At 60.3% G+C, this 17,723-nt stretch overlaps 1 protein-coding gene across 2 annotated transcripts in view; it reads left to right on the top strand.

The window, feature by feature from the left end:
- Positions 1-15,454, top strand: part of SND1 (staphylococcal nuclease and tudor domain containing 1) — a 480,324-nt gene extending 464,870 nt beyond the window's left edge. For both annotated transcript variants that reach the window (XM_037889493.2, XM_037889494.2), the window contains exons 18-24: positions 2,942-3,083; positions 10,736-10,859; positions 12,830-12,899; positions 13,720-13,833; positions 14,197-14,400; positions 14,763-14,807; positions 15,085-15,454. In XM_037889493.2, coding sequence (XP_037745421.1) covers positions 2,942-3,083; positions 10,736-10,859; positions 12,830-12,899; positions 13,720-13,833; positions 14,197-14,400; positions 14,763-14,807; positions 15,085-15,150 — 765 coding nt within the window. In that variant the 3' untranslated portion in view covers positions 15,151-15,454. The remainder of the gene's footprint in view (positions 1-2,941; positions 3,084-10,735; positions 10,860-12,829; positions 12,900-13,719; positions 13,834-14,196; positions 14,401-14,762; positions 14,808-15,084) is intronic.
- The last annotated feature ends 2,269 nt before the right edge of the window (positions 15,455-17,723 follow it).

Genomic DNA, 17,723 nt, shown 5'->3' on the forward strand with positions numbered 1-17,723 from the left:
CAGGCAGTAGGTGCGGGAGGTGCTGGCTCCCCTGGCAGGCCAGCCCCCTGGTTCAGGTGCCATGGATGCAAGGCCCGGCTGGGTGCCCCGCTGTCAGCTCCTCCCCAGGATGGTGGCTGCCTCGGTCCGTGAGCTGGGACGTTCATGCTTCAGGGAGCCCACGTGGCGGGAGCCAACGGCTCCTGGTTCTCAGCTGCCTCCTCGCCATACGGCAGCTCCTCTTTCCCTGCTGTCACCGTGCCCCCGTGGTGTGGCTGGCAAGGGGGTACTCTGTCCCTGCTCCCTCCTGGTTAACCCCCTTCCCACAGACCAGTTCTCCAGGGTGCCAGGCTCCGTGTCCAGTCGGCAGCTCCCCCCACGTGACTCAGCCAGCAGCTGTCATCCGAGCCACGGAGGCCTTGAGCCTGGATCCGGCCCAGGCTGCTCATGGGAAGATGGTTGGATTAGAGGGCTTGCGAGGCATCCCCGGTTACATGGGTGGCCAGGGTCCGGCACCTCTCTGAGCACGGCAGTGATGGGGTGACCAGGGACTGGGGTCAGGGGCTGGGTGGGGTGAGCGCAGCATGGCCACCCCGTGGTTTGGGGGTGCCTGGAGCCTTGCCGGGGGTGCCATGTTTCAGCGCCGGAGGTGGGGGACGCTGACCCAGGGGGCTGGAAAGAGCTGAGTGAAGGGAAGTGCACAGCCCAGGGCACTGCGAGCCCGTGAGAACTCGGCCCAGGGACCCGTCCTGCCTGTGCCCAGCGGCGTCTCCCTGTGGTGTCAGCGCACAGGGGCCCTGCGGTGGCTTCCAGGGGGAGGGCTCCTGCCGGTGCTGGGTGGAGAGGGAGAGTTCCTCGTGCCGCGGCTGACTCAGCGAGGGGCCGTGGCAGGTCACTCCAGGCCCCGTTCTCAGAGGTGGCTACGTGCCTAGGTACGGGCATCTCCCTCTCGGAGGGGCAGCGCTTTGGTGGCTCCAAAGAGCCCCCGTCACGGGGATGCGGCGCTCTGCAGAGCAGGTCCCGGTCCGAAGCAGGCGCCTCGTCTGCCTGGCTGCTCCCCTGCCCCAACACTGGTGTCTGAGGGGGGCTGCGCCAGCCATGCCCTTTCCATGGCCCCAGGTGGCACCCCGGGCTGCAGCTCGCTCGCTGGGCTTCTTGCTTTGCCCGAGCCTGGTCTCTGGTGTCCATGGCGTGCCCCCAGCCTGTGGGGAGCTGTCTGGGCTGGCCAGTGATCGGCCAGGGGTGAGAAAGGTCAGTCCATGTGTCAGGTTGATCCATTCTCGTTGCTCAGGCTGGTTCTGATCCGATCCTTCCTCCTCACTGCCGTGAGCCGGGGCAGCTCCATCCAACTTGGCTGTGCCGGTAACCCAGCTGCATGGCCTGCAGGCTCTGGGTGCCCCCTCCGTCCAGGGCTGGGGGGACACCCGCTCTCTGCAGGGAGCCAGCCTGTGCCGTTCCCGAGTGGGGCCGGGATAGCTGGGATCTGCTCCCCGGCAGCTGCTCCCTCGTCTCAGCCCCCGACCCTGTCTGCTGCGTAGACGAGCGTGGGGGGGTTTCTGCTCCCCGTGGCAGCAGGGGTGTGTGCGTTCTGCTGCGCCCGCAAACTCGGCTGGCCTGTGTCGCTGGCCGCCTGTGACAGACCCCGCTGCTCGTTCAGCCTCCGAGCGACTGGATTGGACTTGACACGCTGTCACGTCCAATCAGCGTCCCGGCCCGCTCCTGCCATCCTGAACGCCGGGGTGACGGCGCCGCTCAGCGCAGGGCTAGGGGAGCGCCAGGCGGGGCGAGGAGAGGTCACCGCTCGACAGCTGCGCCCTTCCCAGGACGTGGGCATGGGCCGGGCTGGCTGGGCACTGCCGCCTGGGGCGATGCCAAGGGATGCAGCCCCTTGCAGGGCACCTGAGCCGCACCAGCTCCAGCCGGGGTTGGTAGGGTGGTACTGCCATTCCAGCATCTCCCAGCCACCTGGCCATGCCCTGGGGCCCGTGCTGCGCCCTGTCTGTCTGGTCTGTGCTAGCCCAGGGTCCTTCCCCCTCCCGGTGGCTCCAGGCCATGGGCTGCTGCACCTGGTGCGAATCCAGAGTCATCCAGGGGCAGGTGGTGAAGCCGGAGCAGAGTCTGGCCCAGAGGAAGGGAGCTTTGGATGGTTAATAACACACCAGTGCCAGAAGCCCTCCCCTCTGAGCTCCCCGAGCAGCCCTGAGGCTGCCAGTTCCTGTACGGTCCCGAGCATGCGCCAACGTTGGTCCGATCCGGTTGGCCCCCAGCCAGGGACGGCCCCGATCTTTTGGGGGGAGTGCGTTGGCTTTGGGTTAATAGACAGGCAGGTCTCTCCACACACGGGGCTGCAGCGTGAAAGGCCTGGACACCTGGCGGGCTGCAGAGTGGGCCCATCAGCTCTGGGAAAATCTGGTGCCAAAAATAAGACAAGACCCCAGCCTGGAGGGGTGGCTGAGTCCGTAGCAGGCAGGGCTGTCTCTCCCAGTATCTGGGCCCTGCCCTGCTGGGGAATGAACCCACACCTAGTGCCAGTGGGGTGGGGAGGGAGTCGGCCGCACCGGTTGTGGCTGGCTCCCTTCCCTGCACCAGCTCTCCAGGTGCCCACTGGGGTCTAGTGGTTAGACGAGAGGGCTGGGAATCAGGACTCCTGGGTTCAGTTCTTGGTGCTGCTGCAGCAGTGCTCTGTGCCTGTGGAGAGGGCCCTTCACCCACCCTGTGCCTCAGTTTCCCCACCTAGAGCACAGTGGGGTCCCAGGCAGGGCTGTTGCATAGCTGTGTGGGGAGCTCCATGGGACTCCAACTGTGCCAGCCCTGGGCTCCCTGGAGTGGAGGCTGCACAGTGCACTGGGTCAGCGCTGGGCCGGGGGGGTCCCGCGGACAACAACTCGGGTTGACACTCTGATCCCATTTCAGTGCCCCTCGCCCGCTCCGTCTTTCAGCCCCAGTCTCCTCTCACCGGCAGGTCTGGTCCCAGTATGAGGAGGCTCCAGCGGAGGAGGTGATGCCAGTGCTGGAGGAGAAGACGCGAACCACCAGCTACAAGCCTGTCTTCGTGACGGAGATCACCGACGAGCTGCACTTCTACGTGCAGGACGTGGAGACAGGTGCGGGGCAGCTCCCGAGCCCAGCCTTGGGGCAAGGAGGGCGATCGTGTAACCGCAGTGGGATGGGACAAGGCTGCAGGGAGACCCATTCCCCAGTGGAGCAGGATTGCCCCCACTCCCCTCTCCTTCCTCTGGGGCCTGTGGGCAGCTGTTCCCGTCTGGCTGGGAGCTGCGAGCTCAGGGACCAGCCATGAGGAATCAGAGCTGAGTCACAGAGGGCCCGTCCCCCCCCCCCGGCATCTCCACTGCTCCCTGCCTGGCTGGGCCGGGTGAGGCCATGTGGCCAGCAGGGTGTGGGCAGCACCAGGCCCTCAGTAACGAGTGGAGCCGCCGAGCGAGGCCTGGGTGGGGGCCTCTCCCCACGCTCATATCCGTAGCTGCACCAGCTCCTCTTGCAGCTTGGCCCGCCTGGGCACTGGCTACGTGAGGGGCCGTGCAGCAGAGCCGGGGAGGGCCGTGGGGCAGGACAGGCTCATGGGGAGGGCAGGTGATGGGGTTGGGGCCACGGGGAGCAGCTCGGCTACTTCCCCTCCTCTGGCCAGCGGGGGCGAGGCTCCAGCTCCCCAGAAGCTGCCTGGTCTGTCCAGCCATCTCCCTGCAGCCTGGGTGCTGCCGCTCTGCTTCCTCCATATCGTTATTCCTTCCCCGCCCCTGTTTAATTACGAGGTGATGATTGTAGGGAGCCTGGGGCCGGCCTGGCGCAGCAATGGAGCCCTGCGGTGCCACCCCGATACCCGGCTAATAGATGCCAGGCCCAGCCCTGCGAGAGGTGTGCTCGCCCGCTGACAGAGCTGGGAATAGAACCCAGGAGTCCTGACGCCCAGACTTCCCTGCTGTAACCACTAGACCCCGCTTCCCTCCCCAGAGCCAGGAACCAGAACCCAGGAGGGGGGTGTCACGGAGTCCCAGGGCGATGCTCTGGAACTGCTCCCCATGAAGCCAGGCAGGCCTCGGGTGAAGTCCTTGACACAGCCCTGGCTGGGATGATTTAACTGGGACTTGGTCCTGCTTCGAGCAGGGGGTTGGACCAGATGACCTTCTGGGGTCCCTTCCAACCCTGATATTCTATGATTCTATGATTCTATGATTCCTCTCTGTGAGCAGCCTGTCTGCAGGACACACAGCTCACCCAGCTTCCACCTTCCTGGGTCTGACCTCGGAGCATTCAGCCTCCTCTGCCCCTCTGTGCGCTTCCCATAGTGAGTCCACCCAGGCGGGGCTCCTGGGGAAGCCAGAGGGTCCTGCCCCCCAACTCCACAGTCAGACGTGACTCTCAGCCAGCCAGTAAAACAGAGGTTTATTAGATGACAGGAACATGGTCTAACACAGAGCTTGTAGGTGCAGAGAACAGGACCCCTCAGCTGGGTCCATTTTGGGGGGCAGTGAGACAGACAACCACGTCTGCCCTTCACTCCATGTCCCGGCCAGCCCCAAACTACCTCACCCTCCAGCCCCTCCTCCTCTGGGCTCTGTCCCTTTCCCGGGCCAGGAGGTCACCGGATCCCTTTGTTCTCCAACCCTTTAGCTCTCACCTTGCAGGGGGGAAGGGCCAGGCCACCAGGTGCCAGGAAACAGGGTGTTGGCCATTTTCCGTGTCCAGACCCCTGCACACACCTAGGGCTCTGCAATGATCATACACCCTTATCCCACCAGCTAGATATTTAAGAACTGCCTAGGGGAAACTGAGGCACCCCCACAATATTCAGAGGAAACATTAAGAACAGTCCCGCTTCGTCACAGGGGGGTGGGAGTGGCACCCAGCCCTGCTCCACCCCCAGCTCTGCTCCAGCCCCAGCCCCAGCCCAGCTTTGGCCCCCAACTGTGGCCTGGCTGCGGCATCCGCTCCCAGCCTTGGCCCACAGCTGCGGCTCTGCTCCCGGTGCCCCCAGCCCGAGCCTCGCATCGACTGCAGCTCCACTCCCAGCCACAGCCCTGCCCACAGCCGCGGCTCCGTTCCTGGTCCCGGCCTTGGACCAGACCATGGCTCCATTCCTGGCCCCAGACCCACCCCCAGCTGCAGCCCCAGCCTCGGCCCCCTTACCTCTGTCTGCACCTTCTTCCCCTCCCGAGCCGTGTCCCTGCTTCTGGCTCCCAAGAGGGAGGGGGGGTGCGGACAAGGGTAAAGCAGGGCGTGACCCTGAAAAGCGTGGGGAGCACTGGATTAAAGGCTTTGAAGCCTGCCTTGGAGTGAGAGGCTCGAGCTCAGGCTGTTCAGCATCACAGAGACGCAGCGACGGGGTGACCTGATCCCAGGCTGTCGGCACCTGCCTGGGGACAGGTATTTGCTCAGGGGCTCGTCGGCCTAGCAGAGGGAGGTCGAACGCGATCCCATGGCGGGAAGCTGCAGCAAGACCAATTTGGGCGGCTGAACAGGGAGGGTAGTTAATCGGTGGAATACCGTACCGAGGCTCAGGGGGCGTTATTTGGAAACGAAGGGTGGCTCTGCTCTGGTTCGGGGCAGTGCCATGCCTGCGTCATGCGTCAGACGGGAGGGTCTGGCCCTGTAAGGAGCCGCCGCGGCATCGGTGCAAGGCGGCCGGGGTTACCGGGGGCACCGCGAGCTCCGCCGCGTGGCTGTCTGCAGCGTGTTTGTGTTTGGGGCTTACGTGCTGGGTGCTGAGCTTGTGTGTGTCTGTCTGTCTGTCCGAAGGACCGTGTGCTGTGGCCGGCAGGTGGAAGCTGTGAACTTCTAAACAAGGTTTGAAATCTAGACGCCTCTGTTCATTGGCTGAGCCTTAGTCAGGGGCGGGGCTATCAAGGAGGCCGGGCTTTATAAAGCAGGAGCGAGCGACCAGGGGCTGCTAACAGGGAGTTTCGAGAGGGAGTTTGGCAGGGGAGTGGGAAGGGGGCGAGGTACACTTGCCATTCTTTAAAACCTTTACACTAAACTATAATCAAAACTTCTTGATTTAAACCAAAACCCTATCATTAACCCAGGTAGCTGTAGGAGAGAATGCAGGCAGAAGCCCAGCAGCGGAGTGGGGGCTCTCCTGTTCATTGCGCTCAGTGTAGCATGTGTGATTACCTGCCCGGTGGGTGGGTGGCTTAAATGTGTGCGTTCGGTGCAAGGAGCTCCTGGCCCTCAGAGACCATGTACAGGCTTTGGGGGCCAGGGTGGCAGAACTGGAGGGGCTAAGGGAGGCAGAGAAGTAAGTTGATGAGGCTTTCCAGGACACACTAGATTTGTCCCACCTCCGGTCAGACAGCTCCTGCGCTGTTAAGGAGGATGAAAGGCTCAGAGAAGGAGAGCAGTTAACGGGAACAGAGGGAAACCTTCCCATAGTTGGGACCCTCCTTCCAGATGATGATGGGGTATCCTCTCACACTGAGGTTACCTCTCCAGGGGAGGGAACTCCAGTCATTAGGAAAAGGCAGGTGTTAGTAATGGGAGATTGGATCATTAGAAACATAGAGAGCTGGGTTTGTGATGACCGGGAGAACCGTATGGTGACTTGCCTGCCTGGTGCGAAGGTTGCGGATCTCTCGAGGCATCTAGATAGACTTATGTGGAGTGCTGGGGAGGAGCCAGTGGTCGTGGCACATGTAGTTACCAGTGACGTAGGGAAGGGTAGGAGAGACGTCCTGGAGGCCAAATTTAGGCTGCCAGGAAAGAGACTGAAATCCAGGCTCTCTAGGGTGGCGTTCTCAGAAATGCTTCCAGTTCCAGGCGCAGGGCCAGGTGGGCAGGCAGAGCTTCAGAGTCGCAATGCGTGGATGAGACGATGGTGTCGGGAGGAGGGGTTTAGATTTATTAGGAACTGGGGAAACTTTTGAGATGGGGGAGCCTATACAGGAAGGATGGGCTCCACCTAAACCAGAGTGGATCCAGGCTGCTGCTGGCACTAAACATTACAAAGGTTGCAGAGCTGTTTTTAAACTAAGAGATGGGGGAAAGCCGATGACTGCAGAGGCGCACGTCGATCAGACAGAGACTTCTCTTAGAGGAGAGTCTATTGATAGAGATTCTCTAGGGTTTAGTCAGGAGGAGAGGATGGAAGAGGACAAAGTATGGGCCAGATGAGACGAGAAACATTCACACACAGAATCTGACACATCAGAAAAGGGCAGACAAATAAACAGTGACAAGTTTTTAAAGTGCTTGTACACAAATGCTAGAAGTCTAAATAGTAAGATGGGTGAACTAGACTGCCTTGTGTTAATCACAGAGTCATAGAATAATCAGGGTTGGAAGGGACCTCAGGAGGTCATCTAGTCCAACCCCCTGCTCAAAGCAGGACCAATCCCCAACTAAATCATCCCAGCCAGGGCTTTGTCAAGCCTGATCTTAAAAATCTGTAAGGAAGGAGAATCCACCACCTCCCTAGGTAACACATTCCAGTGTTTCACCACCCTCCTAGTGAAAAAATTTTTCCTAAATCCAACCTAAACCTCCCCCACTGCAACTTGAGACCATTACTCCTCGTTCTGTCATCTGCCACCACTGAGAACAGTCTAGATCCATCCTCTTTGGAACCCCCTCTCAGGTAGTTGAAAGCAGCTATCAAATCCCCCCTCATTCTTCCCTTCCGTAGACTAAACATCCCCAGTTCCCTCAGCCTCTCCTCATAACTCATGTGTTCCAGCCCCCTAATCATTTTTGTTGCCCTCCGCTGGACGCTTTCCAATTTTTCCACATCCTTCTTGTAGTGTGGGGCCCAAAACTGGACACAGTACTCCAGATGAGGCCTCACCAATGTGGAATAGAGGGGAACGATCACATCCCTCGATCTGCTGGCAATGCCCCTACTTATACATCCCCAAATGCCATTGGCCTTCTTGGCAACAAGGGCACACTGTTGACTCATATCCAGCTTCTCGTCCACTGTAACCCCTAGGTCCTTTTCTGCAGAGCTGCTGCCTAGCCATTTGGTCCCTAGTCTGTAGCGGTGCATGGGATTCTTCCGTCCTAAGTGCAGGACTCTGATGAGGTTCAACAAGGACAAGTGCAGATTTCTTTTGGCCCAATCCTCCAATTCGTCTAGGTCCCTCTGTATCCTATCCCTATCCTCCAGCGTATCTACCTCTCCTCCCAGTTTAGCGTCATCTGCAAACTTGCTGAGGGTGTAATCCACACCATCCTCCAGATCATTAATGAAGATATTGAACAAAACCAGCCCCAGGATTGACCCTTGGGGCACTCCGCTTGATACCGGCTGCCAGCTAGACATGGAGCCGTTGATCACTACCCGTTAAGCCCGACAATCTAGCCAGCTTTCTATCCACCTTATAGTCCATTCATCCAGCCCATACTTCTTTAACTTGCTGGCAAGAATACTGTGGGAGACCGTGTCAAAAGTTTTGCTAAAGTCAAGGGACAACCCATCCACTGCTTTCCCCTCATCCACAGAGCCAGTTATCTCGTCATAGAAGGCAATTAGATCAGTCAGGCATGACTTGCCCTTGGTGAATCCATGCTGACTGTTCCTGATCACTTTCTTCTCCTCTAAGTGCTTCAGAATTGATTCCTTGAGGACCTGCTCCAGGATTTTTCCAGGGACTGAGCTGAGGCTGACTGGCTTGTAGCTCCCCGGATCCTCCTCCTTCCCTTTTTTAAAGATGGGCACTACATTAGCCTTTTTCCAGTCGTCCGGGACTTCCCCCGATCACCACGAGTTTTCAAAGATAATGGCCAATGGCTCTGCAATCACATCCGCCAATTCCTTTAGCACTCTCGGATGCAGCGCATCCGGCTCCATGGACTTGTGCTCGTCCAGCTTTTCTAAATCGTCCCGAACCACTTCTTTCTCCACAGAGGGCTGGTCACCTCCTCCCCATGCTGTGCTGCCCAGTGCAGCAGTCTGGGAGCTGACCTTGTTCGTGAAGACAGAGGCAAAAAAAGCATTGAAGACATTAGCTTTTTTCACATCCTTTTGCACTAGGTTGCCTCCCCCATTCAGTAAGTTGCTAACATACCTGAAGAAACCCTTCTTGTTACTCTTAACATCTCTTGCCCAAATCACACCTGGAGTTGCAGCTAGCTTCTTGATTTCACTCCTGCATGCCTGAGCAATATTTTTATACTCCTCCCTGGTCATTAACCTTGCTGGTTAAAGGAGGATATTGATATAACAAGCATCACAGAAACCTGGTGGAGTGAGGACAATCAATGGGACACAATCGTTCCGGGGTACAAAATATATCGGAAGGACAGAACAGGTCGTGCGGGGGGGGGGGCACTCTATGTGAAAGAAAATGTAGAATCAAATGAAATAAAAATCTTAAATGAATCCACATGTAATTGGTTAGTCTCTAAGGTGCCACAAGTACTCCTTTTCTTTCTCCATGGATTTCCAGAAAGCCTTTAACAAGGTCCCTCACCAAAGGCTCTTACGTAAATTAAGTTGTCATGGGATAAGAGGGAAGATCCTTTCATGGATTGAGACCTGGTTAAAAGACAGGGAACAAAGGGTAGGAATAAATGGTAAATTTTCAGAATGGAGAGGGGTAACTAGTGATGTTCCCCAAGGGTCAGTCCTAGGACCAATCCTATTCAACCTATTCATAAATGATCTGGAGAAAGGGGTAAACACTGAGGTGGCAAAGTTTGCAGATGGTACTAAACTGCTCAAGATAATTAAGACCAAAGCAGACTGTGAAGAACTTCAAAAAGATCTCACAAAACTAAGTGATTGGGCAACAAAATGGCAAATGAAATTTAATGTGGATAAATGTAAAGTCATGCACATTGGGAAAAATAACCCCAACTGTACATACAATATGACGGGGGGCTAATTTAGCCACAACTAATCAGGAGAAAGATCTTGGAGTCATCGTGGATAGTTCTCTGAAGACGTCCACGCAGTGTGCAGCAGCAGTCAAAAAAGCAAACGGGATGTTAGGAATCATTAAAAAAGGGATAGAGAATAAGACGGAGAATATCTTATTGCCCTTATATAAATCCATGGTACGCCCACATCTTGAATACTGCGCACAGATGGGGTCTCCTCATCCCCAAAAAGATAGACTGGCATCAGAAAAGGGCAACTAAAATGATTCAGGGTTTGGAACGGGTCCCCTCTGAGGAGAGATTAAAGAGGTGAGGACTTTTCAGCTTGGAAAAGAGGAGACTAAGGGGGGATAGGATAGAGGTCTATAAAATCATGAGTGGTGTGGAGAAAGTGAATAAGGAAAAGTTATTTACTTGTTCCCATAATATAAGAACTAGGGGCCACCCAATGAAATTAATGGGCAGCAGGTTTAAAACAAATCAAAGGAAGTTCTTCTTCACCCAGCGCACAGTCAACCTGTGGAACTCCTTGCCTGAGGAGGTTGTGAAGGCTAGGACTATAACGGGGTTTAAAAGAGAACTGGATAAATTCATGGAGGCTAAGTCCATTAATGTCTATTGACCAGGATGGGTAAGGAATGGTGTCCCTAGCCTCTGTTTGTCAGAGGGTGGAGATGGATGGCAGGAGAGAGATCACTAGATCATTACCTGTTAGGTTCACTCCCTCTGGGGCACCTGGCATTGGCCACTGTCAGTAGACAGGATACTGGGCTGGATGGAGCTTTGGTCTGACCCAGTCTGGCCGTTCTTATGTTCTAATTAAACCCAGCCAGGCCGCTCGCTCTGCACATAGTGCCCAGGCAGCCTGGCCCTTGGACTGGCTCTGACAGGTGCCCCCTGCCTGACCAGGTCTCTCCCCCTGCAGGGACCCAGCTGGAGAAGCTGATGGAGAACATGAGAAGTGAGATCGCCAGCCACCCGCCCGTGGAAGGGTCCTACATGCCGCGCCGCGGGGACTACTGCATCGCTAAGTTTGTGGATGGGGAATGGTGAGCCACAGAGCTGCCCTCACGGCAGTCCCTGGGCCGGGCACGGAGCCACGTGGCCAGCTGGGGGGCGTCCTCTCCCCATGGATGTGGGGGCAGGGCTCTGGCTGCAGCGCCGCTGGGCATGCGCTGGATACACCAGCTCCTGCTGAATGCCATGCCTGAGAATAGTGCCCCGGGAGCCAGGGCTGGGCCTTAGCCCAGGAGGGGGTGCTGGCTCAGTGCAGTAATACGGGGCCGGGTGGGCACAGGAGGAGGGCTGTCCCCATCCCAGCCGTGTCTGTTCACCCTGCAGCCTCCCGGGGCAGGATGGGAGGGTTCGGGAATCGCTGGCCCCAGGCCCAGCAGGGGGATCGCTGGCAGGCAGGAGCCAGGGCAGCTCGGGGACGGGGGGAGGGTAGAACTGAACTGGTGCCAAGAATGCCTGTGGTGGGGGTCGCACCTCTCTGAGTGGGGAGGAGAGACCTCAAGCCAGCTTTCTCTGTGGGGTGTCAGTGGAATCCAGGTCACAGCAGGCAGCCACAGCCAGTCATGCCCAGCAGAGCCGGCCCGGGGCCCACGTCCCTGAGATGAGCAGGCACTCAGTGCACACACCTCTGCCCCCAGGAATGGGGCCAGCTCCAACCCTGGGGCCAGGCTGGTTGCCGTGGCTGGGAAGGGACCTGGCCCTGAGTGGCACCACCAGACACTGCCCTGCCCCGGCATGGCACGGCCATAGAGCTCGCTGGTGATGGGACCCTCCTCCATGCTGCAGGGAGAAGCCACCTTCAGCCTGGGTGCTAGGCTGCTCCCACCCCCTCCGGGGGCCGCGAGCCCCGACCCACCTTCCTGCTGCCGGGGGGAACAGACAGATGGGAAACGCAGCCCCCGCGTGTGCTGGGCAGCTGGGGGAGGCGGGGAGGGAGCCAGCACCTGGGCAGCTGTGAGTGGCGTTGATGATGCTGACGCTGTGGGACAGCTGTGTTCACACCTCGGCACTGCGGGTCCCAGCCAGCTGCACCCCCGCCCCCCTCCCCCCCCCAATGCGGCAGAGCACGAGCCTGGGGGGGGGGGCGTTCAGCTGTGCCTTGGTCTGAACCCCCAGCAGCAGCATCTCTGCTCCAACCTGCCTTACCCTGCCGTTCCTAGCACGGGACGGGTCCTCGCCCCCCGCTCCAGCAGGGCAGCCCCCATTCTATCTGCACTGGCTCCTGCAGCCCCGTCTGGCGGGCATCGCCCCCTGCTGGGCGCTGAGCAAAGCTGGGGCCTTGGCAGGGGCTCGGGTGGAGGCTGCTGTGTGCTCTCACACCCAGGGAAGGCCAGTGGGGGTTCCCTCTGCCAGGCCCAGGCCTCCGCCTGGTGAGGAGGGGGCGCTCAGCGAGGGGCTCTAGGCCTGCCACCCTGGAATCAGCTGCTGCTCCGGTGGCCTGCACTGGGGTGCAGATCTCTCCCGGGGGGCTCTGTGCAGGGACTCCGTGCCCGGCTCCCAGAAAGCCACGCGGGGCGTGCCAGGCCCCGCACACAGTCAGTGGCTGCCAGGCTCTCGGTTCTGTCTCCCGCTGCCTCGGGGGGAAGAAGCCTGGCTCTGTGGTAGGGCAAAGCTGAGGTGTCTGTCCCACCACGGGCGTCTCTGTCGGTGCGAAGCCCCGGCCGGATCTGCCGGCTAATTACCGCCGTGGCGAGCGTGTTGGTTTAAGCAGCGCACATCAATCTGTTCATTAGTCGCGGTGCTTTGTGCTCCAAGGGCCCATTAATCTGCTCCTCCCCTCTCGGCTGCTGGAGCCTGGCCAGGGGACAGGTACAGCAGGGTGGGGCAGCGCTGGGGGGTCTGAGCAGGGCTGGGTTCGGGCTGGACCTCCGGAGCCCACTGGGGGGTCTGTCTAGGGGGCTCTCTGCCCCAGTCGGTCTCTCTCTCGGTCCCGTCGGCCTGCTCCTGTCTGTTGCGTGGCTGGGGCGCGTGGGGCTAGTTCTCACCCGTGTTCCCTGCTGGCCAGGTACCGGGCCCGCGTGGAGAAGGTGGAGTCGCCAGCCAGGGTGCACATCTTCTACATCGACTACGGCAACGTGAGTACCTGGCCCCTCCATGGGGGCACCGTGGCCAGCTGGGCGGCCGCCGGCACGTTCACCACCCCAGCGGCCTGGCTAAGCAGAGCCAGCGGCAGGGCCGCTTGCCTCCAGCACGACCAGACCTGGGCGCTTTGAGATCCGCAGGGCAGAGCCGTGCGCAGGAGGCCCCCTCGTTGCCCACTCGGCCCCAGCCTTGGGCTGGCGGTTGCCAAAGCTTGGCTCCCCTTCCCCACCCTGCTGTCGGTTCCCGGGGTCATCGCGCGATGGCCAGGCCGAGTCCTGCACCCGGCAGCGGGGTCTGGGCCTGGGGGCCGCGGGACAATCTGCCACCCAGTGCCTAGGCTCGGCGGCTGTCCCTCCCCAGCCACCACCGGAGAGCTTAGGGGCGCGGGTGTCGGCAGCGATCTGACGAAGGGCCAAGCCGCAGCGGCCCGGCGGACGGGCTGAGACGGGAACGCGGGCGCGGGGATCACACCGTTCCAGTGCAGAGGGTCGGGAACCTGCCCACCCACCTGGCACCCAAGCTCTGAGATCCTCGGGCCGGGGGTAAAGCAGCACTGGTCTCCCTGGCCCCACCCTGCTGTGTATCGCCCGGGGCAGGCGCGGCTTGGCTGTTCCCCTCACTGCCACACCCGGTCCCCGCCTCGGCCGGGCTAGGTGCTCGGCGCCCTGCGCGGGCGCGGTTCACGCAGCGGGGGGAGATCCTCTGGCCCTGCTGCGCTGCCATGACATGCAGCGGGAGAGCTTGCCCGCCGTGCCGGAGCGCCCGCCGCCCTGGGGGGCCCCTGACCCCGCAGTCCCTTTACCCTCTGTGCAGAAGGAGACCCTGCCCTCCACACGCCTGGGCACCCTGCCGCCTGCCTTCAGCACCCGCATCCTGCCCGCCCAGGCCATCGAGTACAAGTTTGCCTTCATCCAGGTGCCACAGGATGTAAGTATGCAGGGACGGGGATCCCAGGGGGGTGGGGCAGGGGCGGGGCTCCCCATGGAGGTGGAGCGGGGGGCTCCCCATAGGCGCAGGGCCTGGACCCAACCTGCCCAGAGCCCTGCTGCCCACAGTAGGCAAAATACATCTCTTCCCGACTCCAGGGAGGGGCCGATCGCATTGGCCATTCTCTCCGTGTGTCCATCTCTGTCCAACCGTCCCTCCCCTTCTCTGTCCGGCTTTGCACACCCCCCCGGCACACTCCACACCGCCCCTGTGCGCTCAGTACAGGGCCCGGCTCACGGCTCCGGCCACGCGCGTCGTCCGTGCCCAGCCCTGCGGCGACGGTCTCTCTCCCGGCTCTTCCAGGATGACGCGCGTGCCGACGCGGTGGACAGCGTGGTCCGGGACATCCAGAACACCCAGTGCCTGCTGAACGTGGAGCACCTCGGGCCCAGCTGCCCCCAAGTCACCCTGCAGTTCGCCGACTCCAAGGGCGACGTGGGGCTGGGGCTGGTCAAGGAGGGGCTGGTCATGGTGGAGGCGCGGAAGGAGAAGCAGTTCCAGAAAGTGGTACGTGAGCCCCTCCCCTGCGGAGCGGGAGCAGGATGGGGGGTCCATGGGCTTGGCCTGCGGCTCTGGCCCAATGGGGGGGAACCGCGACTTGAGCCTGACCCGGGCTTTGATGATTTCCTGCTGGCACACCCCCCCACACACACACACACACACACACACACGCTCACTCACTCACCTGGGGTGACAGGAATTGTCTGACTCAGGCCCCCTACGGTCTGATCTCGCTGCTGAGCTCCCCGGCCCCGGGAATCCCCAGGTGACCTGGCACGGCGGGCAATTGGGGGGCATGACTCGGGTGGGGCCAGGCCCAGCGGGAGGGAAGCATCCCCACCCCCCGTGACGGCCTTTGTCTCATGCAGATCACCGAGTACCTGAACGCGCAGGAGCTGGCCAAGACCAACCGGGTGAGTCCAGGCCCCTGCGCCCGGCCCAGATCAGGCTTCACAGCGGCCTGTCCCCCAGCCCCAGGGGAGCCGGAGCGGGGCCAGTGCTGGCTCCTGCTCTGCAGGGGAGGCCGGAGGGCTGGTTGGGGTGGGGTCAGGTTTGTGCGGGTGGGGAACACAGTGGGAGGGTCTGGGGGGGGCAGCCAGGCAGGGGGGGCCTGTGGGGCAGGGCGGAGGGGGAGCAGGAGGCCTCCCCCCGGCCCACCACGGCTCTCACCTCTGCCCTTCTCCCCTGCAGCTGAATCTGTGGCGTTATGGCGACTTCCGGGCCGACGACGCGGATGAATTCGGCTACAGCCGCTAGGGGAGGCCCCGGGCTCCGGCCCCACCGCAGCCACCACGCCACCGTCTCTCCTTCATCTCCTCCCCAGCGCCCCCAGCCGCCATGTCACCGCAGGGCCGGGGCCCAGCTCTGCATCGCCTCGCCCCCCTTCGCCTCGGCTCCATGACCCAGGCAGCGAGCCACTGGGGGTGCGGGCCGGGGGGCGGATCTTGGCCCCCCCGCCCCAGTCCAACAAACGGGGGATCTGCCCTTGCCTCTGTCCTGCGCGGAGCCGGCTCTGGCCTGTATTTAAAGCTTTGGAGGCCCAATAAAGTAGTCGAGTGCTGCTCTGTCTCTTTGCGGCCTGCCGGCGTAGGGAGGAGCCAGGGCCTCAGTTATGTACAAAGGGCCATTTCCGGTTCCCCGGCCCGGTGCGGAGAGGGGGGCTGGCTCAGGAGGGTCTGGGCTGAGGGCGCATGGCAGAGGGGGCTGTCTAGGGGGCCTGGCCTCATGCACAGGCACACCTGTGAGCAGCCAGGGATGGAACCCAGGAGTCCGGGGGAGAAGGGCCCTTGAGCTGGGAAATGCCAGGCTTACACCAGTTCGGGAGGGGGTCAGGTCCTGTGTGGACTGGGGGGGATCCCAGCTGTGATGTGGGGCAGGGCTCCAAGACTGACTCCCCATTTCTCCTGCCCTCCCCTTGTGCCATGGCTCTGCACCCATCCCCCTTCGGTGGGTGCCCCTGGCCCTCCCTGCCCATTGGGGTCCCCCCGGTCTAACTCACTAGATGTCCCGAGGAGCTTCGCCTCATTCAGGGTGAGTCAGGGGTTTATTTGTCTCCCTTCCTCCTCCCAGGGGTGGCCGTGCCACACCCTGGGAGAACAGAGCCAAGGGGAAGCCCGAGCCCGTTGCTGCCTCCTGCAGCTGCCCCAGCCAAGGGGGTCGTGGGCTGGGGCGGACAAGGGAACTAGTCCAGCCCCTGCCATGTTCTCCTGAAACGCCGACCCCCTTCCTCCCTGAGTGCCTTGATCCCGCACAGGAGCCCTCCTCCTGCCTGTGTCCCCCACTTTGCACCCCACCGCCAGGCACCCCACCACCATCGCCTGGCCCCGAGCCTCATGGCCCCCCTGGCCCTCCCATCCTGCTGGGCACCACCCTGCCCAAAGTTAGAAAGGGCAAAGCCGTGACCCGGGTAATTACAGGCCTGTCAGTCCGACGTCGATCCCGGGCACGGAAATGGAGCAGCTGGTAGGGGTCTGGATTAATAAAGAACGACGGGAGGGTGATGCGATGAATGCAGATCAGTTTGGGGGCATGGGGATGGAGCTGGCATTGTTCTCTGGAGGGGTTACGGGGACGGGAGCAGCAGGTGAAGGTAGGTGGTACCTGCGGTGCAGTCTCGGACTTGCTTTCACATGACAGTTTCATTAGGGAACTAGAATGATAAACAATGAACCTGGCCCAGGTTAAATGCCGGCTGACAGGTCTCACGCTGTCATTGTTAGGGGACCCTTACAAGCAAGGGGGCCACAGGGCTTGGTCCTTGGCCCTGTGCTAGTTAACACTTTTATCAGCGATCTAGAAGAAAACATCAGCTCATCGCTGGTAAAGTGTGGAGATGACACACAAATGGGAGGAGTGGTAATTGGTGGGGGGACAGATCACCGACACAGCGTGATCCGCACTGCTTGGTACAGTGGGCGTCAGCAAACTGGGTGTTCTGATGTCAATGTACATCTAGGAACACCGCGTGCAGCCACGCTCACAGGGTGGGGGACTCTGGAGAAGATTTGGGGGGCCATGGTGGATAATGAGCTGAACAGGAGCTCCCAGGTCAGGCTGTGGCCTCAAGGGCTGATGTGATCCTGGGATGCATGAACGGGCATCTCAGGTAGGAGCAGAGACGTGATTTTACTTCTACACTTGGCACTGGTGCGACCGCTGCTCGGATCCTGTGCCCAGTTCTGGTGTCCACGAGTCGAGAAGGATGTTGATAAATGAGAGGGTTCAGCCATGAGAATGATTAAAGGGTTAGAAAACCTGCCCTAGAGTGATAGACTCAAACAAAAGAACAGCCACACTGGGCCAGACCAAACGTCCATCTAGTCAGTGTCCTGTCTTCCCACAGCGGCCAATGCCAGGTGCCCCAGAGGGAATGAACAGAACAGGGAATCATCAAGTGATCCACCCCCTGTCGCCCATTCCCAGCTTATGGCAAACAGAGGCTAGGGACACCATCCCTGCCCCTCCTGGCTAATAGCCATTGATGGACCTATCCTTCATGAATTTATCTAGTTCTTTTTTGAACCCTGTTATAGAGTTGGCCTTCACAACATCCTCTGGCAAGGAGTTCCACAGGTTGACTGAGTTCTGTGAAGAAATACTTCCTTTTCTTTGTTTTAAACCTGCTGCCTATTAATTTCTTGTGGTGACCCCGGGGAAGGAGGAGGGCTAACCAGCATGGCCTGACTTTAGGAGGGAGCTGAGGTGGGACTGGGGAAGGAGTAAATAACACTTCCTTATTTGCTTTTGTAATGATGCTGGCTTTGGTGGGACCCAACTGAGAGTACCAATTCAGAACAAATTGCTTAGAGCAGGGCAGTTACAGCCCCAGG

Source organism: Chelonia mydas, chromosome 1 (assembly GCF_015237465.2).
Source record: "Chelonia mydas isolate rCheMyd1 chromosome 1, rCheMyd1.pri.v2, whole genome shotgun sequence".
Taxonomy (NCBI): Eukaryota; Metazoa; Chordata; order Testudines; family Cheloniidae; genus Chelonia; species Chelonia mydas.